Source organism: Rhinatrema bivittatum, chromosome 1, assembly GCF_901001135.1.
Source record: "Rhinatrema bivittatum chromosome 1, aRhiBiv1.1, whole genome shotgun sequence".
NCBI classification, from domain to species: Eukaryota; Metazoa; Chordata; class Amphibia; order Gymnophiona; family Rhinatrematidae; genus Rhinatrema; species Rhinatrema bivittatum.
In genome coordinates, this window is record NC_042615.1 from 768,198,700 (window position 1) to 768,224,668 (window position 25,969).

The following is a 25,969-nucleotide window of genomic DNA, read 5'->3' on the forward strand; positions in this document are numbered from 1 at the left end:
CAACGCTATTGTTGAAGAACTGCATATGAGGAAGATAACCAAGGCCTGGAGATTGCTGAGTCTTCTGGCTGATGATCACTAAAAGTAATATAATTTTCCATTTTAGGAATTTGAACGAAGCCAACTCCATTGGTTAACATGTCAGTTTCATTAGCTGTGCTAGAATCACATCGAGGTCCCATGGTACAAATGGTTTTATATTTGGTGGTGTCATATTCTGGAAGCCTGTCACAAACAATAAGGAATGAATGGAAACTGCTTTACCCTCAATTTAAGGCCGGTAAGTCACCATGCAACTCAGATGTACTCTTACATATGCAATGGCAAAAAAACTTAAGCAGAAAGAAGGAAGCAGCTCAGCATTTCCTGTAGTTCATAAGTGAACAGATTCAAGGCATTGTAATGCCAACCTGGAGTGAATGTTTTTCATTAAAACCATGGGCTCTTCTAAGTGATGATTTTCTGGCAGAAGGTACAGTGTCCTTACCCCTCTAGGATCTGGCAATTATTGAGCACTTGATATCCATCAAAATAAAGGAGAAGGGAGGAGGAAGATCAGAGGAAACAGATATTTCCTTTGTGAAGAGAATGAAGGAGAGCGTGATCCAAGAGGAATTGAAGGACTATTGAATAACCATACTAGATAAGCAAGGTCCTCCTAGGGAACAGGGATCCACACAAGTGCCTACAGCCAGGGTCCTATCTGGGAGGCAATTACACTAGGGAAAGCAATCCTAAGAGCTTGTTACCTCAGGATCTCAAAAGGTTCAACCAGGCTGAGGCTACACCCTGGCTCTCGGAGGTTTGGAAAGTCCATCTGCACTTGTCCGCAGCTGCAGGAGACAGACTACTGGCAAGGACCTATGGCCACTCACCTATATGAGATCATGAAGGGGTTGTGCCCAGTGTCTCTGGCAGTTGAACAGGGGGGAAATCCCAAGTGTTATGGGACTGGTATAAGCAAGAGGAAAAAGAAAAAACATTTCTAAAGTAGGCACTTAGAATACTGAACGTTTCATACAACAATTAGTGCTCATAAGTCAGACAAAAGAAGAATGCCTTGATCTTTTTTCTGAATTTCAGATAAATCTGCCCACACCTCAGTTCATTTGTTATAATATTGCACAAAAGTGGATCAGAAAAGAAAAGGCTCTATTTCATGTTTCTTGCAATTTATAAACCTTCAGGGAAGGAATTAGCAACAATTTTAGAGACTGAGCAGATGGTTGCTGAAATGCAATATAAAGGGTAATAACTGTTGAATAATAATTTAGTTCTTCACTATAGATGTATCATTGTTAATATCTTAAATTGGATTCTCTATAATATTGGTAACCAGTGGAAATCTCTTAATTTTGGACTAATGTGTTCCCTGTAGGCTTTGGATGTTACCATCTTTGCCACAGCATTTTGAACCTGCTGTAACATTAATTAGTATCTTTGGTAGAGTTATAGCAAATTACAATGCCACAGTAAATACTGCTTTTTTTTTCCTTGTTAAATTATTTCTATACATGACTGATATTCCTTATAAACATTTCAGTGTATCTGATAAAAACTAAATAAATAAAATTAAAGACAATACCAGGTAAAGGAAAAATAGAAAAACTTGACAAACAGGAAACTACAAAGAACTCTCTATCAAAGTTCCAATACAAGAGAAAAACACACCTAAACTGCCACTGCAGACAAAAACAATATGAGCTGGTGTACAGTGGGAAATTCCAAGCTTGCTTTAAAAAGCTTTCCCAGAACTCTTTACAAGACTGTACGCATGAGTATTGTCAAAATGACATAACCCATGTGTGGACAAACCTGGTTTCCTCGTCTTCAGTTCAGACACCTTCTTAGAGTTCCAGATTAATTCATTTTGCATTTTTTAGTTTTATGTATCTCAAGTGATTTTTATTCATAAATCTGAGGAATATATTTGAAATCCAAGTTTACTTTCATCAAAATACCACAGCATTCTCTTATATTTCATCAATCACTTTAAGAGTTTATTACCTAGCTGGTAATTTGTAAATGAAACTCTGTCCAGCTTCAGTCCATAGAATGACTTTATCTGCTGACACAAAGTCACCTCCAGTCCATGTTGTCCCATTCTCACTGGGAACCGAGCACAAGAGAGAATAATCCCCAGCATCAAAAACCTAAGAGAAAGCAAGACAGAAAAATATATTTGCTCATGATTACCAAACAGAAGAATATAAAATTTAAAAGCAAGAACCTAGCAACTTCTAAGTGCTAACATATGCTACTTATTTGTTGTGAGAATATTGGTTCTGTACTTACTGGACTGTTTTAATACATTATCATACAAATACATTGTACTACAAATTGAGTCTAATCACTGTTTATTAATGTTATCCAAGGCACTTTACAGAATAAGAGCCAGTTACAAAAAATACATAAACAATTTAATCAAATTTGAAAACAAATGCTGACTTAGATGTAGAAGACAGACAACTGCAGGCCTACAGTGTAGACATGAACAAGCAGATGAAATGCAAGAAAACGGAATGGAAAGTTATTTTATTTCTTTATTCATATAAAACCCTTATACTTATGTTAGACAGTAAGGTATAAAATGTATTTTTATAATCTGATTGAAAGATACAAAACCATTTTTTTTTGCATAATTTCAATCTGGAAGATGAGGCACACATGGCTCCAGAGGAATACACAAGTACAGAAAAAGCATGAAGTGAGAAATGAGCCTGTCTAGAGTGTGGTATCATGTGCTACATGCTATATCTGGCCAAACTACGCATTTTAAAAGATGGGAAGCCACAAATTTTAAATAATCGTACAGAAATCAATAAGTACTTGGCCACTGATTGTGTTGATACCAGTTTGGAAAAAACCTGACTAGTTTACCTGGACATCATACAGTGACTGCATTGGATTGGGTGTGGCAAAAGCATAGTGACTCCAAATGTGTCCAACTTGCTTTTTGTTAGCCTTATACTGTCTTATTTTATTCACATTAGGATTTTGTGTATGTGGCGACTTGGGATTTACTTTATTGCCTAGCAGTTTTATAATGGGTACACTGTTACTCAAAATTGGTATCAGCCTATCAGTGTTCACTTCCAGTCTTAGCCCTACCCACTCTTGTCCCAAACTCTGCCCATGCCCCTCCCACCCCACAGAAGTGAATGAGTGTAGCCAAGCTCCACCCCACAGAAGTGAATGAGTGTAGCCAAGCCCCACCCCAAACCATGCCCATAACTCCACCCACATACCTCCTTCATAGAATGGAGTAGCCCCTCCCATGCTCCACCCTAAGCCACACCCCCTCCCACCCCCAAACCACACCCCCATGTCATCACCAGAAATGACCCTTGATCGCCTTTTGATGACATTACCATAAGTCAAACCCACCCCACCCCAAAAATTATGCCCCCCCAGATCATCAGAAATGCCCATGTCGCTTTTAAGGACAACAAAATTAATGGACCCTGTTTCCTTTTTGATCACCTCACCGGTGCACGTTATAAAATACGGGGTCGGCATGCAAGGGGGCGCACAATTGTGCACCTTGCGCGTGCCGAGCCCGCTCTGAGCCGTACTGCCTTCCCCTGTTCCCTCCCAGGCCGCTCCGAAATCGGAGCAGCCTCGGAGGGAACTTCCCTACCCCCCCCCCCACCCCACCTTCCCTTCTCCTACCTCCCCCACCCTTTCCCCTCTACCTTTGATGACTTCTTTTTTTTAATTTCAAAACTTACTTCAGCCCTGGGGCTGAAGTAAGTTGCGCTCGCCAGCCGACTGCCAGCACGCGATCTCTGACCCCACCCCATCCCGCCCACGCCCCTTTTTGCAAGCCCCGGGACTTACACGCATCCCAGGGCTTTACGCACCTACCCTTCTCATAACTATACCTCTCTGCATAATTCCCTTCAGCTTCACATTGCCTCAATGTAAAGATAGTGTGATTACAGGTCACACTATCTCACTAAACATCATGTAAACCAATATTATACCCTTGGGTGAATATCGGTATATAAAAACAGATAAATAAATGTAGCCTTTTGAAAATCCAGCCCTTATTCCTTACACAGACCTGCAGGACATATTTTTAAAGAAACAAAACCATCGTGTCAGATGTGGATACTCAATGGCAGGCTGATCTGGTCGACCTGATCGCTTTGAATGGTTATAAGAGCTGCTACAAATAAGAACATAAGAAAATGCCATACTGGGTCAGACTGATCATGCACAAATATCTGACAAATATAAGCCGGATTTTAAGAGATACGCGAGGGCATAGATTTGTGCACGTAACCCGGCGCGCACAAATCTACACCAGATTGTATAACATGCGCGCGCAGCCGCGAGCATGTTATATAATCCGGGGTCGGCGCGCGCACAAGGGGGTGCACGCTTGTGCATCTTGCATGCGCCAAGCCCTAGGGGAGCTCAGATGGCTTTCCCTGTTCCGCTCCCCCCCCCCTTCCCCTATCTAACCCACTCCCCCCCCCAGCCCTACCTAAATCCCCCCCCACCTTTATTTTCTTATTTATGCCTGCCTCTGGCAGGTGTAACTTGTGTGCGCCGGGCATCTGCCGGCGCGTGATCCTCCGGCACAGCCGCTGTGCCAGAGGCCTCAGTCCCGCCACCCCACCCACACTCCCCTCCCACCCCTTTTTCAAAGCTCCAGGATATAAGCGCGTCCCGGGGCTTGCGCTCTGCGCCGGGCCTATGCAAAATAGGCTCGGCGTGCGTAAATCCAGCCCGATTTACACTCACAGGGCTTTTAAAATCTGGCCCTATATATTTTATGATTGTAAGTGTTTGCAGGAAACAGGCTGGTATGTTCCCAATTACATATATATGACCGATTTAAGAAATTAAAATGTTATATAAATTAAAAAAATAATCCAGCAACTTATCTCATGCAGAGTCAGCCATGTCAGAAAAATACCACTACTAGAGCATCCATCTCAGGCTACAAGAAGATGGGCATCCTTTAAGGATAGCCCCCCCAAAAGCTGGCCCAGCTTGGGGGGGCCTCCTGACCCCCACAAGACTTGCCAAAAGTCCAGCGGGGATCCGGGAGCAACCTCCTTTCACTCTGGCCGTCCGATCCCAATACTCAAAATGGCGCCGATCGCCTTTGCCCTCACTATGACAGCGATCGGCGCCATTTTGAGTATTGGGATCGGACGGCCGGCATGAAAGGAGGTCGCTCCCGGACCCCCGCTGGACTTTTGGCAAGTCTTGTGGGGGTCAGGAGGCCCCCCCAAGCTGGCCAAAAGTCCCTGTGAGTCCAACGGGGGTCCGGGAGCGACCTGCTGTCTGACGCCAGGACTCAAAATGGCGCCGATAGCCTTTGCCCATACTATGTCACAGGGGCTACCGGTGCCATTGGTCAGCCCCTGTCACATGGTAGGAGCACAAGATGGCGCCAATGGCCATGTGACAGGGGCTGACTAATGGCACCGGTAGCCCCTGTGACAAAGGCTATCGGCGCCATGATGAAACTAGCACCGAGGGTGTGAGTGAGTTCCCGGACCCCACCGCTGGACCACCAGGGAGTTTTGGTAAGTCTTGGGGGGGTCAGGAGGGTGGGGGTTGTAGTTAATTTAGTAGTAACGTATTTACAGATCGACAACTTATTGAATTCTCCATACTTGCGCATGAAACGGAATTGACCCCCCACGAATACGCATCACGTACGCAACGAAAACTTTTTGCCTGCACATCCCTAGAGAGCCATGCAGAGACACAAAAATATTCCTGTAAGAAGGAAAGAACAGTAAATAGTTCGAGCAGACCGAATACGGGAGGGCATCTGGACTGATCCGTGGTATTACAGGAACGAAAATTAACAGGAAAGAACTAATTTTCCTTTCCCTGTACGTAACCGGATCAGTCCAGACCATGGGATGGATGTACCAAAGCTTCCCTAACAAAGGGTGGGACCGAGACAGTCCCGCTCAAAGTACCTGCCGACCAAAGGAACCAAACACTGGCGCCTGTACATCAAAGAGGTAATGACGAGCAAAGGTATGCAGGGATTTCCACGTAGCTGCCCTGCATATTTCCTGCGGAGAGACTGATTGACTCTGCTCAAGAAGTAGCCTGAGAACGCAAGGAATGAGCTTTCAAGCCATCAGGAACTGCCTGGCTCTTGCAGATATAGGCTGAAGAAATCGCCTCATTCAACCACCGAAAGATCGTAGTCTTAGAAGCTTGGTTGCCCCTATTTGGACCACTCCACAGAACAAAAAGATGATCTGAGACCCGGAAGTCATTGGTAACCTGGAGGTAATGCAGTAAAACGCGTTTAACATCCAGACGGCGAAGGTCCCTGTCCCCAGGCCCCGCTACATCCTCAGGAGAAAAAGCAGGGAGTTCTACCGACTGACGTGAAAAGAGGAAACAACCTTCAGCAAGAAAGAAGGTACAGTTTTGAAAGAGATGCCCGAATCCGAGAACCGCAGAAAAGGTTCTCTACAGGACAGTGCTTGAATCTCCGACACCCTCCTGGCAGAGCAAATGGCAACTAAGAAGACAGTCTTGAGGGTCAAATCCTTGAGAATAGCCCGATGGAGAGGTTCAAAAGGAGCCGCACAAAGAACCCGAAGGACCAAATTTAGGCTCCATGAAGGACAAGTGAGCCAGACAGACTGCTTCAGGTGCTTACCACCCCTGAGGAAATGGACGACATCTGGGTGAGAGGCCACCGCATGACCTTCGATGGTGCCCAGTAGAGAACAGAGGGCGGAAACCTAGACACGCAACGAGCTGACAGTAAGACCCTTGGAGAGACCCCGCTGAAAGAAAGTGAGAATCATAGAAACCGAAGGCGAACGATCCGAAAAACCCAATTCCGCGCAGGCATTCTCAAAAACTTTCCAGACGCAGACATAGGCCAGGGACGTAGACTGCTTATGAGCCCGAAGCAGAGTGGAGATAACCTCTTCTTTATAACCCTTTCTCCTCAATCGGCACCATTCAAACGCCATGTCGCTAAACAGAAGCGATCCGCCTGGTCAAAAAATATGGGGCCCTGCCGCAGAAGACGGGGGAGATGGCCGAGAAGAGGACCATCCATCGCCAGATTTACGAGATTCGCGAACCATGGCCTGCGAGGCCACTCGGGGGCCACGAGAATGACCGGTCCCCGGTGAAGCTCTATTCTCCTGAGAATTTTTCCCACTAGTGGCCAAGGCGGAAACATGTAGAGGAAAATGTCATGAGGCAAAGGGAGGGCCAGCACATCCACTCCCTCCGAGCAATGCTCCCTCCAGCAGCTGAAGAATCTGGGAGCCTTGGCATTGCCCAAACTTGCCATCAGATCCAGGTGAGGGGGACCCCACCTGTGAACAATCAGAGCCGTTGCCTGGTCGGACAACTCCCACTCGCCAGGTTCGAGACGTTGGCGGCTGAGGAAGTCTGCTTGAACATTCTCCTTGCCCGCTATGAGAGAGGCAGCTAGACGATCCAAGTGCCTCTCCGCCCAGGCGAAGAGCTTGCTGGCTTCCCGTGCCACTAGACGACTTCGGGTATCCCCGACGATTGATATAGGCCACCGTGGTGGAATTGTCAGAGAGAACGCATACCGCTTTGCGGCGGATTAGCGGAAGAAAAACCTTGAGAGCCAGGTGCACCGCATGGGCTTCCAGATGATTGATGTGCCAACGGGACTGGACTGGGGTCCAGTGTCCTTGAGTCGTTTGAGATTGATAGACCGCCCCCCACCCGGAGAGACTGGCATCTGTCGTGACTATGACCCATGAGGGAGTCAGGAGGGGCATCCCCTTCAGGAGATGCGCCAGCGACAGCCACTATTGTATGTCTGCAATGGTAGAGTCGGAGAGAGGTAGGGTCTCCAAGAACTCTTCAGACACTGGCTGCCAGCGGGATAACAACGCTTTCTGTAATGGACACATATGCGCAAAAGCCCAGGGGACCAGGTCGATAGTGGAGGCCATGGTCCCCAGAACCTGCAGCTAATCCCACACCGTGGGAAGTGGCAGGGAAATAAAGCTGCGCACTTGATCAGTGAGCTTGAGCACCCGGGTGTCTGGGAGAAATACTTTTCTGACCCGGGTATCGAATCGGGCTCCCAGGAATTCCAGGACCTGGGAGGGCTGGAGATTGCTTTTGGGGGAAGTTGATTACCCAGCTGAGCGAAGTGAGGAGAGCAAGGACCCTGTCGACTGCTCGACCGCAAAAAGCTAACGACTTGGCCCACACGAGCCAGTCGTCCAGATAAGGGTGGACTAGGATTCCTTCTCGGCGGAGTGCAGCCGCCACTACCACCATGATCTTGGTAAAAGTGTGGGGAGCGGTGGCAAGGCCGAAGGGTAGAGACCGGAACTGGAAGTGTTGGTCCAGGATGTGGAATCGAAGATACTTCTGATGCTCTCGTCGAGTCAGTATGTGAAGGTAAGCCTCTGTCAAGTCGAGGAAGGCTAGAAATTCGCCTGGATAGACGGCTGCTATCACCACCCTCAGAGTTTCCCATTCAGAAATGGGGTACCCTGAGAGCTTGGTTGACTCTCTTGAGGTCCAGAATTGGACGGAAGGCATTGTCTTTCTTGGGCACGACTAAGTAAATGGAATACTGGCCGGCACCTTGTTCCTGTACTGGTACCGGGACTATCGCCCCGAGTTTCTGGAGCCTGGCTAGAGTTTGACCGACCTCAGGCTTCTTTAGGCGACCGCAAGGAGAAACGAGATGAATATCCGGTAGGTCCCGAGCAAATTCTAACGCGTAACCGTTTTCTATCACCTTGAGGACCCATTGATCGGACATGATTTTAGCCCATTCCTCGCAAAACAGGGAAAGACGCCCACCTAAGTTTCGTGCGGAGGAATGGACCGGCCGGATCTCATTGTGGGGCGGACTTGGCGGCCGGGTATTGCTGACTACCATCTTGGAAGGCATGGCGGCCCCGAAAGGAATGAGACCATAACTGGGACCTGGAAATGCCTCCTCTTGGAAAGGAACCACACGCCCTGTTGTACCGGCGTTGTCCCCGGAAGCGGGTACACGTCGGGAAGAAAGATTTAGACTGTTTAGGGCGGTCCTCTGGCAGCTTATGGACCTTGTTTTTGCCCAAGGATTTAATAAGCTGTTCCAGGTCCTCACCAAAAAGCAACTTACCCTTAAAAGGAAGTGTGCCCAGCTGAGCCTTAGATGAAGAGTCCGCGGACCAGTTGCATAGCCAGAGGCGGGGTCTGGCCGAAACTGCGGAAACCATTGCTTTGACCTGTACGCAAAGCAAGTCATACTGGGCATCCGTGCCATATGCAATGGCGCCCTCTAAGCATTCCGCCTGCTCTGCCTCTGCAGATGGGAGATCCTGGGTGCTGAGTAATTGTTGAACCCACCTAAGGCTTGCCTGCTGCATGAGACTGCTGCAGATTGTCGCCCAGACCCCTAAAGCTAAAACCTCAAAGATCTGCTTCAGAAAAAACTTGAGCTTACGGACTTGAACATCATTCAAAGCTGTAGCGCCCACCACTGGAATCATGGTATGCTTGATGACCGCAGAGACAGTAGAGTCCACTTTGGGAATCTTCAGCATGTCCAGGCAATCTTCGGGGAGCGGGCAGAGCTTATCCATAGCTCTCCCGACCCGGAGACCCATCTCTGGAGCTTCCCATTCCCGTAAAAGAAGTAACTTATGCATGGGATGGAAGGGAAATGTGCGTGGGAGTGCCCTAAGTCCCGCCAGGAATGGGTCTGCGTTAGCCGGCATCACAGCCGTCACCATGTCCTCCGAGGGAACGTCAATCCCCAATTCCTGTAGAATGAAAGGGACGAAATAGACTGAGTACGCTGAGATCATCGCCGCAGAGCGGGGGGACCTGCGTAGAAAAGTCCTCATCAGGATCCTGAAGGGGATCCGCAGGAGGTTGCAGCGGATCCAGAAGGAGGGGGGCCCCTCATCTTCTTGCAGGCTAGCCAAATATGATTTGTGCAACAGGAGCACAAATTCAGAAGAAAATCGGGCCCAAGATGATTTTCCCATGGAGGCGAGGGTGGCAAAGGGGAGTCCGGGACATCCCCCTGAGAGTGCACCGGGGTCAAATCGGGGGGTAAAACGTGCAGGTCCTGCTCCTCTGCCCCCTGTAAAGCAGAATCGGCATCGGGACTAATTCCCAAGATGGCTGCCGTTCCCGCGGTTTGTCGGGTTGGGAACTGCCTGGCCACGCGTCGGGGAGCATGTCCCCGAGCTGAAGTTTGACGCTGCCGAAGAGGGGCCCTCCCCACCCGGCAGACATCAGGAGCACAAACCATCTCAGGAGAGCCGGGAGGCCGGATCTCCACAAACGAGACAGATTTGAACGCAGCATGAAAAGCTCAGCACAGCCGCAAGGCAAATAGAAAACAGTTGAGTAGGGAGGCCCTGGGGAGAAGTGCAGGAGATCGAACCCTGCTCTCTCCCTAACAGCCAAAAAAAATGCCAAATAAACCTTTCTGCCTCTCTGCAATCGTCTCTTTGTTTGATTTTTTTTTTTTAAACTGATGGGAATAAAGAGTCCCTGAAAACTCACCCGAGGGATGAACGTCTCGGGGCAAGGCAGAAGGCTAAGGGAGAGTAACTGGCACCACCAGTATCGCCCCAAGCAAGAGGGTCACCGGGAAAGGAGCCTAGGCTGAACAAGTCAAGGGGCAAGCCCCCCTAGGCACCCCAAGAGAGAATGAAATCCAATTTAATACTTGTTTGAGCTTGCCCTCAAGAAAAGAAGCAAAGAAGGAACCCCGTAGGGTAAGGGCAAGCTAACAGAGAACCACAGGGTGAGCTCTCTGGCATCTGCTGGAGACAGACAAATACTGAAGTGCTGCAGGGTAGGCTCTGTCCTGATATAGGATACCCTTTCAGTTTTAGTCTGTCTCCATCTGCTGGACAGGAGGCTCAACCCATGGTATGGACTGATCTGGGTATGTACAGAGAAACAGTTATTAGCCAGGTAGACTTGGGAAAGCCAGCGCTTATCCCTGGGAGTAATACACAAAAACACTTCAATTATTGGGGATCTGCCAGGTACTTATAAACCCAGACTGGCTACCGTCAGAAACAGAATGCTAGGTTCCATGGACCCTGGTATAACCCAGCATGAAACTTATGTTCTTATAAGACACAGATGTGTCGAACAGAAAGCAGAGAAAAAGCCACATGGGCTACAATTTGTCTACTGTAATTAATGTGCTTCTGTGTTGCTTTATTGAATTATTATAATTTTGTGTTATTTGTATTTATTATAGGATTGCCTACAGCTGTGTTAGGCAGAATATAAACGTAAATTATAAATACAGTTAAAGAAACATAGCAAAAGGGAAACTGAATGAAAAGCAATGAGAACGGAAATATCCTATACACATTTTTTAGGAAAACAATTATGTTACACTTAAAGTGACCAAAAAATGTGAGATTTGAGGGAGAACATAATGGGTTAATTTAAAAAAAAAAAAAAAAAAAAACTGATGAGCAGCCAAAATAACAAATTTTAACCAATTATCTGTATGTAAATTTCAGCCACTAATCAGCATGGTTTTTGTCTGAAAACTTTCCTAAATCTAAACAATCAGAATTTGTCAACTAGATTTAAGACTAAAATTCATTCATCTACTTTTAAAAGTCTAAACTTAATGCTAACCAGCCAATTCATGAATCAACTCAGAGACCACCCCTGGAGCCATCCATGTTTTACCAGGTAACATTTACGAGCTTTGCGCATTTAGTCACTAATGTACATGTGAGCACCAATGACATAGGAAAATGTGGGAGAGAGGTTCGGGAAGCCAAATTTAGGGTTTTAGGTAGAAAACTGAAATCCAGAACCTCCAGGGCGGCATTTTCTGAAATGCTTCCTGTTCCAAGGGCAGGTCCTCAGAGGCAGGCAGAGCTCCAGATTTTCAATGCTTGGATGAGACGCTGGTGCAGGGAAGAGGGATTCAGTTTTGTAAGGAACTGCGGAAACTTTTCCGAAAGGATGGGCTCCACTTTAACCAGAGTGGAACCAAGCAGCTAGCACTAACATTTAAAAGGAAGATACAGCAGCTTTTAAACTAGAACAAGGGGGAAAACCGACACTCAATAGTGCATGGTTTGGAGGAATGTATCCTTGAAGGATACTAATGAAACAGGAGAGTTAGGGCATCCCAAAAGAGAGGTTCCAATAAAAGCAAACAGTCCATGTGCCTATATCTAAAAAATCACCTGCGCTAAAGATTTCCAAATTATCCCTATCAACTGAAAAGCAGGTTGTTAATACAAACAAACACATTTTGAAATGTCTGTATGCCAATGCCAGAAGTCTAAGAAGTAAGATGGGAGAGTTAGAGTGTATAGCAGTAAATGATGAGATTCCCATAATTGACATCACAGAGACCTGGTGGAAGGAGGATAACCAATGGGACAGTGCTGTATCAGGGTACAAATTATATCGCAATGATAGGGAGGATCAACTTGGTGGGGGTGTGGCACTTTATGTCCGGGAGGGTATAGAGTCCAACAGGATAAAGATCATACAAGAGACTAAATGCTCAGTAGAATCAATATGGGTAGAAATCCCATGTCTGTTGGATAATAGTATAGTGATAGGAGTATACTACCATCCACCAGTTCCAAATGGTGAAATGCTAAAAGAAGTCACGGAAACTAACCAATTTGGTAGGGCAGTACAAATGGGAGATTTCAATGACCCCAATATTGACCGGGTAAAGTAACATCAGGACTTGCTAGAGACAAAGTTCCTAAATGCAATAAACCACTGATACATGGAGCAATTGGTTCAGGAACCAATGAGAAAGGAAGCTATTTTAGATTTAATTCTCAGTAGATCACAGGATTTGGTGAGGGGGTAATGGTGGTGGAGCCACTTGGCAATAGTGATCATAACATGATCAAATTCAAACTAATAACTGGAAGGGGGACAATAATAAATCTACAGCTCTAAAACTAAATTTTCAAAAGGGAAACTTTGATAAAATGAGGAAAATAGTTAGAAAAAAACTGAAAAGTGCAACTCAAAGGTTAAAAGTGTTCAACAGGTATGGACATTGTTTAAAAATACAATCCTAGATGCACAGTCCAGATGTATTCCATGCATTAAGAAAGATGGAAGGAAGGCAAAACGATTACCAGCATGGTTAAAAGGTGAGGAGAAAGAGGCTATTTTAGCCAAAAAAAAATCCTTCAAAAATTGGAAGAAGGATCCATCTGAAGAAAATAGAAAAAAGCATAAGCATTGTCAAGTTAAGTGTAAAACATTGATAAGACAGGCGAAGAGAGAATTTGAAATGAAGTGGGCCGCAGAGGCAAAAACCCATAATAAAAACTTTTTAAAATATATCCAAAGAAACCGGTGAGGGAGTCTGTTGGACCATTAGATGACCAAGGGGTTAAAGGGGCTCTTAGGGAAGATAAGGTCACTGCAGAAACACTAAATAAATTCTTTGCTTCCGTGTTTACTAATAAGGATGTTGGGGAAGGAAATACCAGTTGTGGAGATGGTTTTCAAGGGTGATGAGTAGGATGAACTGAACCAAATCACTGTGAACCTGGAAGATTAGTTTGTCAATCTGGCCTACTACAAGAGTAGCAAATCACCTGGACCAGATGGTATGCATCCTAGGGAACTGAAGGAACTAAAAAATGAAATTTCTGATCTATTAGTTAAAATATGTAAACTATCATTAAAATCATCCATTGTATTTGGAGGATGGCCAATGTAAACCCAATATTTAAAAAGGTTTCCAGGGGCGATCCGGGAAACTATAGATAAGTGAACCTGACTTCAGTGCTGAGAAAAATAGTGGAAACTATTTAAAGATCAAAATCACAGAGCATTTAGAAAGACATGGTTTAATGGAACACAGTCAACATGGATTTACCCAAGGAAAGTCTTGCCTCACAAATCTGCTTCATTTTTTTGAAGGGTTAATAAACATGTGGATAAAGGTGAACCGGTAGTCCCTCATGAGAGGCTTCTAAGAAAACTAGGAAGTCATGGGATAGGAGGCGATGTCCTTTCATGGATTGCAAACTGTTTAAAAGAAAGGAAACAGAATAGGATTAAATGGTCAATTTTCTCAGTGGAAAATGGTAAAACAGTGGAGTGTCTCTGGGATCTGTACTTGGACCAGTGCTTTTCAATATATATATATAAATGATCTAGAAAGGAATAAAGTGAGTGAGATTATCAAATTTGCAAATGATACAAAATTATTCAGAATATTTAAATCACAAGCGGATAGTGATATATTACAGGAGAACCTTGCGAGACTGGAAGATTGGGCATCTAAATGGCAGATGAAATTTAATGTGGACAAGTGCAAAGTGTTGCATATAGGGAAAAATAACCCTTGCTGTAGTTACACGATGTTAGGTTCCATATTAGGAGCTACCAGCCAGGAAAAAGATCTAGGTATCATAATGGATAATACTTTGAAATCGACGGCTCAGTGTGCTGCAGCAGTCAAAAGAGCAAACAGAAGGTTAGAAATTATTAGGAAGGGAATGGTTAATAAAACGGAAAATGTCATAATGCCTCTGTATCGCTCCATGGTGAGACCGCACCTTGAATACTGTGTAGAATTCTGGTCGCCGCATCTCAAAAAAAGATATAGCTGCGATGAAGAAGGTACAGAGAAGGGCAACCAAAATGATAAAGAGGATAGAACAGCTCCCCTATGAGGAAAGGCTGAAGAGATTAGGGCTGTTCAGCTTGTAGAAGAGACGGCTGAGAGGGGATATGTTAGAGGTCTTGAAAATCATGAGAGATCTTGAACGAGTAGATGTGAATCAGTTATTTACACTTTTGGATAATAGAAGGACTAGGCACTCCATGAAGTTAGCAAGTAGTACATTTAAGACTAATTGGAGAAAATTCTTTTTCACTCAACGCACAACGAAGCTCTGGAATTTGTTGGTTAATGCAGTTAGTGTAGCTGGGTTTAAAAAAGGTTTGGATAAGTTCTTGGAGGAGAAGTCCATCAACTACTATTAATCAAGTTGACTTAGGGAATGGCCTCTGCTATTACTAGCATCAGTAGCTTGGGATCTTCTTGGTGTTTGGGTACTTGCCAGGTCCTTGTTGCCTGGTTTGGCCTCTGTCGAAAACAGAATACTGGGCTTGATGGACCGTTGTTTTGACCCAGCATGGCAATTTCTTATGTTCTTAAAGGGGTGGGGGGGCATCTTTAATCACTGAGGTTTAACTGGTGAACTCTCACAGTTAGCCTATTATGAGTTTTGAAAATCAACCTAATCTGTTTTAGAAACGAAAGAAGGTTTACTTCTTTATTTAAAAGAATTTCTTAGCCGCAACTCCACTGATCGCACCAGCATACAAATTAATATAAAAACATATGTGCAATGTCCAAACACCATAAGTAAAATATAAATATACATTTAATAAATGGTACCCCTTCCCTGGCCTTCTATAGGTAAAAGGACTGTACACAATTGACCATTTAATCATCCTCACATTTACTTAATTTTCAAATGCCGCCTTACAAAAGCACGTTTTTTAAATGCTTTTTAAACTCTTTAGTGTCAGTCATTATTCTGAGGGTCCCAGGAAGCAGACTGGAAGATGGTGTGTCGAAGCCAGAAGGCAAAACGAAAACAAGGCAGACCAGTCACCTTTGATTGGAGATATTTATTCCCACATAGCACATGGTAAAAGAGCCGAACTCCGGCCAAAGTTTCACACAATGGCTGTGTCAGGGGCTAAAAAGTACATTTAAAAATAAATAAGAACAAAAATAGAAATAAATATAAAATAAAAACACAGACCTCAAGATATATATACATAAAAATTATGTAAACAAAGATACATAGAAAACGATAACAAATAAAATAAATTCATACATATAAATATATAAATAACCATATAAATAGTAATGACAGATTAAACAGTAAAAAAAATATAAGTACGCACATCAAAACTAATAAAAACTAAAAATGAACAGATACATATAAAATACATATATATATGCAACAGAATGTAAATGAATGTAATTAAGCAGTAAAACGGAAAGGAAGCAAAAAAGATGTAAATTTTCAGAGAATAAATATGTTCTAATCTTTTGATCTTGTTAGAAGCGAATTCCAGTCTATTAGGGGAATCAGTATTGCTAAGCCAATACAAAGAATTAATAAAGAAAGAAAAATTATTCAAATCACTTATTTATTAAATAATATAGGGTGCCTATCAATATATTTATTTTATTTATTTATTTAAAATCTTTTCGATACCGTCATTCAGTAACATACCGTCACAACGGTTTACATAGAGGCACATATAGTAAATTGTACATGTATCTGTTCCTATTATTGGTAATGGAGGTGCCTTTTAAGCTCGGAAACAGTTTCATAATAATGGTTAATTGTTCAATGTTGTCTAATCTATCCTTTATTGTAGTTAAACTGTTAGAGTATACATTCAAGTTAAAAGGTGCAATAAACAAACCGAAACATACATACATATAATGTGCTGTATGAAGATTTTGTGTGTACCGCTTTCAGCGTTTCTTTATTTCTCGCTTTCTTTGTGAAATGCTTCTTTAAAGAGCCATGTCTTTAAGCTCTTTTTGAAGGTCTTGAAATCTCTCTGTAGTCTTACCTCTATGGGCATGGTGTTCCATAGTATCAGACCGGCCAATGATTGTGCTCTTTCTCTGGCTTATGTTAGTTTTGCAGTTTTGACTGAGGGCATGGTTAGGAGGGCTTTTTGTTGGGAGATCTCAGGTTTCCATGTGGGATATGGACGTGGAGTGCTGTGTTTAGCCATTCAGCTTTTTCGTCGTGGATTAGTTTATGTATTGTACAAAGAGTTTTATATTTTACCCTGAATTCAATTGGCAGCCAGTGTAAGTCAGCTACACAATTAAAAGGAGTCACCATTAAATAAAATTATAATTTATAAAACACTACCACCCTGAAATAAATCTAAAAAAAATCTAAAAGTAAAAGGTAACAAACATCATGAAGGGTAACAGCAAACTATGCAAACACGACCAAGGGGTATTGTGTAAACTTTGATTTTATTAAATGATGTCCATTTGAGTTTCAGTCAGCAATAAATATATTATTTTCTCAAACAAACTTTATAAATAAGGGACATTTAATGGCCGCAGAGAAACAACTAGGCACAAAAATAATTAAACACATATGTGAAGCCAGTGAGGAAGAATTATTGTGTACAAATGGCGAAAAAATCAAGATGGTAATTATAAATATTATGCAAAGTCAAAGGAGGAAAACGAATAGAAAAGTGCAAAAAATGGGAAACGCAGTGCCAATTACTCACAAAGGTTTCGGCAAATTAAATCTCCAATATGGTGCATGTGATTGTATTCAAGAACACATCGAATAAAGAAAACATTAGTTGTCCCAATTTTGTAATATAAATTAACACCAAAACTAGAAAAAGAAGCATTACTTACAATGTTCACTGCAGCTTATATTTCCACCATAACTCTGTGTACATCCAAAAAGGAACACAAACGAAGCAGTTTAAATACTCCCGTGTCGTGTGTTGTGATTGACAACTAGGGTGGGCCGACAAAGCAAAGATTTTTTTATTACATTGAGAGGAGAAAAAGACTAATTGAAAAAAACTATGAGAAATAAAAATAAGAAATAAATAATTATAATAGAATGAATTGAAGAACAGATTTTTTTAAATATATAAAATTATAAATTAAAAGTGATTTGTAAAAACGTGATTATAAAAAAAAGATATTATAAAAAACTGTGAAAATCAATCTCTTGAGTGAGACCTGATGGATAAATTGTATTATATTTAAAAATTAACTCATTCCAATTTGAGTAGAGTATCATCTATATTGCCATCTCACCAATTTACTGATGGTTTAATCAGTGCAACAAATTTAAAATCAAAGATTTGACCAGCTAAAATTGCACGTTAGACCAAAGGTTTGCCTTCCACTTTTCTATTGATGGCACTTCTGTGTTCAATGATTCTCCTATTAAGTGGTCTAATGTTTTGGCCAATATAAAATTTATTGCAAGGGCAACGAGCAGCATATACAATGCCGCTGCTTCTACAATTAGTGAAGCGATTGAGTACAAATGGTTTGGAATCGTCACTGACAATGACATGATTTGTCTTTAAATTAAATCTGCACATAGAACAGGATCCACATGGGAACTGACCTCGCGGTTTTTCATCTATTTTGGTTTGTTGCGATAAGGCAGATGGAACCAACATGTCCTTAAGATTGCTACTACATTTATGGGCTACCGTTATGTCAAAATGTTTGAAACAAGGAAGGCACTGGACAACATTCCAATGTTTTCTCAAAATATTCCCTATGTGGTGAGACTTATGAGTAAAAAAAAAAAAAAAAAAGAAAGAGGGCAAACAACTTTATTAGTTTCTTTCTCTTTTGGTTTTAGTACCTCTATTCTATTTCTATTTAATGCACGTTCATAGGCATTATCTATAACTCTTTCTGGATAGTTCTTTTCAACAAAACTAGATTTCATTTCATTAGCTCTCACATGGAATATGTTGTCATTTGTGCAGAGCCTACATAGTCTCAAAAATTGTGAATATGGCAAATTGGCAACTAGAGACCTAATATGGCAGCAGTTATACTCAAGTAATTTATTTGTTTCAGTAGGTTTGCGGTACTTTTTAGCCCCTGATGCAGCCGCTGTGCGAAACTCGGACAGAATTGGGCTCTTTTACCATGTTATATGTGTGAATAAATATCTCCAATCTAAGGCGATTGGTCTGTCTTGTTTTTATTTTGCTGTTTAGTTACTGGTGTACAGTGAATCATTGTCTAATGTTACAAGTATGATGCCTTCATCAATGCAACTCAAATCCTTTAAAATATTTATAATGTGACGAATATTTAATATAGGACGAGATGGTGGTAACTAGTGGTCTAAGAAATTGGTCAATGAATATGGATAAGGGTTCAAGAATGGAACCTATGGCTGAGATGATTGGTCTTCCCAGAGATGTCAAAGATTTATGAATTTTTGGAATTATGTATATCGTGGGCACAATGGGATAGTTAACAGTTAGGAATTCAAACTCTCTCTTAATAATGGACTGAGTGGATCGAGCTGTAGAAAGAAGCAAATCAATTTCAGTCTTAATACTTTTTGAAGGATCGTGATTGGGTTTGGTATAAAAAGTGGTATCTGAGAGTTGTTTAGTAATCTCATCCATATATTGGGGCGGATTTTAAATGCCCTGCGCGTGTAAAACCGGCTGGATTTACGCGCGCAAGGCCCTCGTGCGCCGGCGCGCCTATTTTGCCTAGGCTGTCGGCGCGCGCAGAGCCCCAGGACGAGCGTAAGTCCCGGGGCTTCGTAAAAGGGGCGGGGAGGTGGCGTGTCGGAGGCGTTCCCGAAATGACGCGGTGTTTCGGGGGCGTGACGCGGCGTTTCAGGGATGGGCCTGGGGGCGTGGTCGAGGCCCGCTGGCACGCACAGATTTACGTCTGCTTTTAGCAGGCGTAAATCTGCCAACAAAGGTAAGGGGGGGTGGGCGAAGGAAAGTTCCCTCCGAGGCCGCTCCAAAATCGGAGCAGCCTCGGAGGAAACAGGCAGCGCGCGCTGGGCTCAGCGCACGCAGGTTGCACAAATGTGCACCCCCTTGCGCACTCCGACCCCGGATTTTATAAGATACGCACGGCTACGTGCGTATCTTATAAAATCCAGCGTACTTTTGTTCGCGCCTGGTGTGCGAACAAAAGCACGCAATTGCGCAAATTTTTAAAATCTACCCCATTTTGTTTTGTCCATAATAACAATGGTACCCCCCTTAGTCTGCTGGCTTGATAACAATATTATTTCATCTCAATGAATCAATGGCTTTTCTTTCATTTCTACTTATATTGGAAAAATATGGACTATTTTCCTTTTCCAAATTATCTAAATCTCTTAATACTAGAGTCTCAAAAGTGTGTAGATCTGGGTTTATCACTCCAGGAGGAATCCATTTGCTGCTGTGCTTTATGATTGAGAGATCTGGTGCAGGTTGATTGTGTCCAGAAAAGTAATGCATAATTTTAAGTTTCCTAGTGAATTTGAACAGATCCACTCTAGTCCTAAAAGCATTATAGCGTGGTGTAGGGACAAAGGACAAACCTTTAACTACAGAGGTCTCATGTACACTTAAATTCGCATGAAGAAATGTTGATAATGCGATTATGTGATAGTTGACAAGGAATCAATGGTAGACATTGTGGAACCTCTCGCCTCTCCTCTTATTCTGCCTCTCTCTCTGTAATGCCAGGCTGTTAGGCCTTCTTGACTAGTAGAATTTTTCCTCCATAGTTATATTAATAAATCAGTCTTTACACAATATTCCTGCGTCATGTTTGCATAGTTTGCTGTTACCCTTCATGATGTGTGTTACCTTTTAATTTTAGATATTTGTTTTTAAATTTCAGGGTGGTATAGGGTGTTTTATAAATTATAATCTTATTTAATGGTGACTCCTTTACAATCGTGTTTACTTTGTTGTTTTTATATATTGGTAGTCACCCTATATTATTTAATAAATAAGTGATTTGAATAATTTTTATTTATTAATTCTTTGTATTGGCTTAGCAATACTGATTCAACTAATAGACCAGCATTCGCTTCTAACAAGAGTGAAAGATTATAACATTTATTTTCTGAAAAGGAAATCTTTTTTGCCGCCTCTCCATTTTACTGCTTAATTACATTCATTTGCATTCTACTGCACATATATGTATTTTATATATATCTGTTCATTTTTAGTTTTTATTAGTTTTTAGTTTTTATTAGTTTTGATGTGCGAACTTAATTTATATATTTTTTTTTACTGTTTATTCATTTTCATTATCATCATTTTCTATATATCTGAGTTTACATAATTTTTATGTATATATATATCCTGTGGTCTGTGTTTATTGGGTTTTGTTTTTATTTTATATTTCTATTTTTGTTCTTATTTGTTTTTAAATTTACTTTTTAGCCCCTGACGCAGCTGTTGTGCGAAACTCCGCCAGAGCTGGGCTCTTTTACCATGTTATATGTCTGAATAAATATCTCCAATCTAAGGCGACTGGTCTGTCTTGTTTTCATTTTGCTGTTTAGTCATGATTCTGAGACAGGCATGATATTCCATAATCCTGGACCTGCCGCCAATATTGCTCTGTAAGGAATCATCCTCATATCATCCTCATATGGGCTCATATCATCCTCCTCAGTACACCAGAGGAGACATCCAATGTGATCTCGATATGGTAGCTATAGAAATGAATTCAAAGAAGCAATTGTAAAGACAGAATATAGGCTATACACACAAATGATCAAAATTCTTTAAAACAAAGCCAAAGCCATGCGCCCTCATATGATGCTTGATTTATCAAAACTGCAAACTGCAAGAACACCCATCTTCTACCTATTAAAGTTTACTGCCAAGTCATTTGTTAAATTATTTAAGCGGCTCTCTGGCATCTACTATAAGTTCTGAGAAAAGCAAGGTATAAAAAATGTCATAAGTTGCACGGCATATACCGGAGGTGCATCTCTTTCAAAGGAAAGATGACTCTGGAACAAGGGGTCATTAGATGAAGATGAAAGGGGATAGACTCAAGAATAATCCAAGGATGAATTTCTTTACAGAAAGGGTGGTAGATGCATGGAGTAGCCTCCCTGTGGAGGTGGTAGAGACAAGGAAGGTATCTGAATTCAAGAAAGCATGGGACAAGCACAGGCCATCTCCAAATAAAGGATTGTAAAGCTGAGTAGTTGAGTGGACAAGACAGACTTCACAGGCAATATGATCTTTTTCTGCCATTATGTTCCCTATTTGATCAGATTGGTTTATGCAGCATATATATGGCATCATTTGTGATATTACTGCCAATAAGAATCCATCACGTGCAATGGAGTATGAGGTACTTGCAACAATCTTGCAAACATTGCTGTCCCCAGGATTTCTGTGTTATTACAAGGAAGAGATTTAAGTTTAATGTTAATTTCAAAATTGCATAAAACTTGTATACATCACAAGGTACATTATTGATTGCTATGCATGATTTGATATAACAATACCCAGAATACAATTTTCTTTTAAGCACCTATTTCATATTGCATGGTACACAGATTGTTTCAGAGGCAACTGCAAATTTTTAAGGAATGGTGTGCTAGGTTATGGTACAAGAAACAGAACAGAATATCTGTAAATCCCATTTTGCATTTAGAAGATAACAGATATATAAAGCACAGATCTCAAGGAGGGAGATAAGGCAGAACATCTCTTTTCCCCAGAATGAAAGTCAAAAGAATACACTTCTCTTATTCAATTGTGTTGTCAGATACATGATATCTTTCCAAACTAGTTTTGCTTACCCTCCAGTATTTGGAACACACCACCAAAAGTGATCTTTGGGTAAATGCACAAAAAGATATACTTTGACAGTTCTGACAGTAGATTGGTTTTGATTCTTCCTCAAACACTGGTTCTGTATCCTAAAAATAAAAAAATAAAAAAAAAGGAAAACAATCTGGATAATCTGAGTTTAATACATTTCATAGTAAACAAAGAGCATTCAAAACCCTTTTATAAATTGAGTCCAGAAGCTGTATCATTAAGTAGGGTCCTTCGTTTTCAGTTTCAACCAATTTTCAACCATAAATTCCCAGATTTTCCTAATGGTGACATTTGGTTTAAACAGATATTCACCATAATTTTAGGCGGACTAAAAAGCTGCTCAGAGCTGTAGATGTAGCATTTCAAGGCAGTCACTCACTGATGGAAGCCAGTGTGAGCCAAAGCACATGCTGTGTTTCAAGTCCCACCTCCACCAGTCAAACTTGCTCACCCTCCAATGCTGCCAATGTCACATTTCAAGTCCTGTCTCCTCACTCCCAAGTAGCCAAAGTGCTTGCTGTCTGATGCCATGAATGCATATCAAGCAGTCCAGTCCACCAGAAGCATTTAGCAACCAAAGAAAAGAGGATCAGTAAACACCAGGAGTTCTTTATTCAGCACAGAACATGATAAAAAGCCCGACTCAGGCCGAGTTTCGCTCTTTGAGCTGCTTCAGGGGCTAACAAAACGAAGCAAATATAAAAATTTATAAATACAAATAAAAACATATACGCCATACATACATAATGAAATCATATAAAATAAAGAGGAATCAAATACTCAAAAGCAAAATAAAAAGTGACAACACAAAAAATACTTAATAACAAAAAATGTTATTAAAACATGGTCTAATATATGTGTGTGATTCCATATATGCCCACATATAAATTCATATATAAAAAATTATATATAAATTAATCGGTGCAGTCTATTAATTGGTAGGAACTTCTAGTAAAAAAAAAACTTTAAAATACCTATTAAATCTAATGCCGGTGGTTTGCATCCATACAGCAGATCAGCCTCTCTGGGTGCTAAAAATTAACCAGACAAAATTTGAGCAGTTCAAAATGAAACCACTTTGTGATACACCTTTGTGAAACAATGTAGCACATCATTTTGAAACAAAATATCAATTGGTGTCTGCCTAGAATAAATCTCATATGTTGCCAAAGCACTTGTTAACCCAAAATAGCCCCGATTGACTATATATTTAAAAACCATACAGCTGCTGACAAAATTAAGGACAAAGATTATATTAAAATGAACTAATGTGCCTTCAGGCGCCAAAAAACAATAGGAATTGTAAATAAAATATGAAACATAGTCAGCTCCTTAAAAAGCTCTCTATGTAATTCAGCCAAGCTAATAACGCAACAAAAATCAATGGTTTAAAGGGCTCTCAAACAATACTTCCATATAATTGAGCCAAGCCATAACAAAATATATGAAATCTAACAGAGTTCAAAAAAAGGTTAAAAACCTGGCTCTTCAGGCAAGCGTTCCAACTCCCAGAGTGTAACTAGGCACCTCCTCCTGACTTTCAGATCCAACCATTGCAGGGTGTCCCTAACACCTTGACACTTAATTTCATACCTGTACTTGCTTAATCACATGTCTATTTAACAGTCATCATGCACCTTTATATAACCACTTACTGCAGACCATAAACGCTACTAAAGTTCCTAGTAAAAAAGGTGAACACACACGTACTATTCAAAACACGAATAAGGTTATTTGTCATTTGTTAAATATTTATAGTTACTTGCAATGTTCCTTGTAATAATGTAATAATGTTCAATGGTTGATTGTTACTGTTCAATGTTCTATGTAAAAAACCCCGGTCTAACCTCCCAGACCAGGGCAACCTTTTCGTTACTTGTAAACCAGATTGATTTGTATTGCATACAGGAATTCCGGTATATAAAAATTAAAAATAAATAAATAAATAAATTAAAAAAACCAGAATCTTCTGAGAACAGAACAAAAATGTTTTTTTTATTTTAATACATTGTCACCAAATGGTCTTAATGAGATAGATTTTTCTTTTTTTCTATGATTCTTTACATTTTAATGTTTTTGTTAATTTTACTTTTTTGTGATATATTATTTATTATCCAAATGGTAACACTGCTTTTCAAGTTATGGAACCTTTTCTAATTTTTGAATGTACATTTTTACATTCTAATGATGTTAAATAATCATAAATAGAAATTAAAATCATCTGAATGATAACATTGTTTTTTAAGTTAATGAAACTTCTCTGATTTTTGAGTGCACATTTTTTTTATTAGTACTTTTGGACTCATTGTAATTAAGTATTTTTGCCATTTACTATATATGTATGAAATTTTAATTTTTTATTATGTATTTGTTATGGAAATGCATGTCTTTTGAATAATGTTTTTGTTTGTGTTTTTTTTTTTATATATGATCACATTTATTTTTTTATTGGTGCTATCATTTTTTTCTCTTATGCGTTTTTTTTCTTAATCATGTATGGTGGCAGTTTTCCTGAATGTGTCGGTCTCTATCAGCTGTTTTTTTTTAATTGGCGTGAAACAGAAACAGTCTGGCATTTCCGGTTGAAATGCTGACCCACTGAAGGCTGGTTTGACATTTAGGAGCACGACTAAATGCAGCGGCTCTAGACTGATTTATGTTCGGCTAACACGGAGCTTTCAGCCGATGAGAAGTGAATGCGCCGATATTAAAATTGTGGTTGTGGCGGTGAGTTTTTGAAATTCAATATGTTTGTTTTTTAAAATCCAGCCAATGAGCAGTGACAGCACTGATAATGTTGCACAGTGCAGCTGACAATAAAACTGTGGGAGTGAGTTTTTTTAATTGAATATGATAGTTTTTTAAAATTTAACATGATGTTCTTTTAAAATCATCATGATTGTACTTTTAAATTTTACATGCTGTTTTTATTTGGTTATGGCTTGGCTCAATTATATGGAAGTATAACCGGGGTGATATGTATACTATACAGGAACCCCGGTATATAAATCCTTTAAATAAATAAATAAATAAAGTATTGTTAGAGAGCCCTTTAAACCATTGATTTTTGTTGCGTTATTGGCTTGGCTGAATTACATGGAGAGCTTTTTAAGGAACTGTTTATATTTCAGATTTTATTTACAATTCCTATTGTTTTTTGGCGCCTGAAGGCACATTAGTTCGTTTTAATATAATCTTTGTCCTTAACTTTGTCAGCAGCTGTATGGTTTTTAAATATATAGTCAATCGGGGCTATTTTGGGTTAACAAGTGCTTTGGCAACATATGAGATTTATTCTAGGCAGACACCAATTTGATATTTTGTTTCAAAATGATGTGCTACATTGTTTCACAAAGGTGTATCACAAAGTGGTCTCATTTTGAAATGCTCAAATTTTGTCTGGTTAATTTTTAGCACACTGAGAGAGGTTGATCTGCTGTATGGATGCAAACCACCGGCATTAGATTTAATAGGTATTTTAAAGTTTTTTACTAGAAGTTCCTGCTAATTAATAGACTGCACTGATTAATTTATATATAATTTTTTATGTATGAATTTATATGTGGGCATATATGGAATCACACAAAGATATATTAGACCATTC

General features: G+C 40.9%; 1 protein-coding gene across 3 annotated transcripts in view; it reads right to left on the reverse strand.

Moving 5' to 3' along the window:
- WDR7 (WD repeat domain 7) overlaps positions 1 to 25,969 on the reverse strand; it is a 1,145,388-nt gene that overhangs the window by 1,031,434 nt on the left and 87,985 nt on the right. For all 3 annotated transcript variants that reach the window (XM_029579728.1, XM_029579736.1, XM_029579721.1), the window contains exons 7-8: positions 22,344 to 22,463; positions 2,008 to 2,153 (exon numbers count right to left, since the gene is read on the reverse strand). In XM_029579728.1, the coding sequence (XP_029435588.1) occupies positions 2,008 to 2,153; positions 22,344 to 22,463 (266 nt within the window). The remainder of the gene's footprint in view (positions 1 to 2,007; positions 2,154 to 22,343; positions 22,464 to 25,969) is intronic.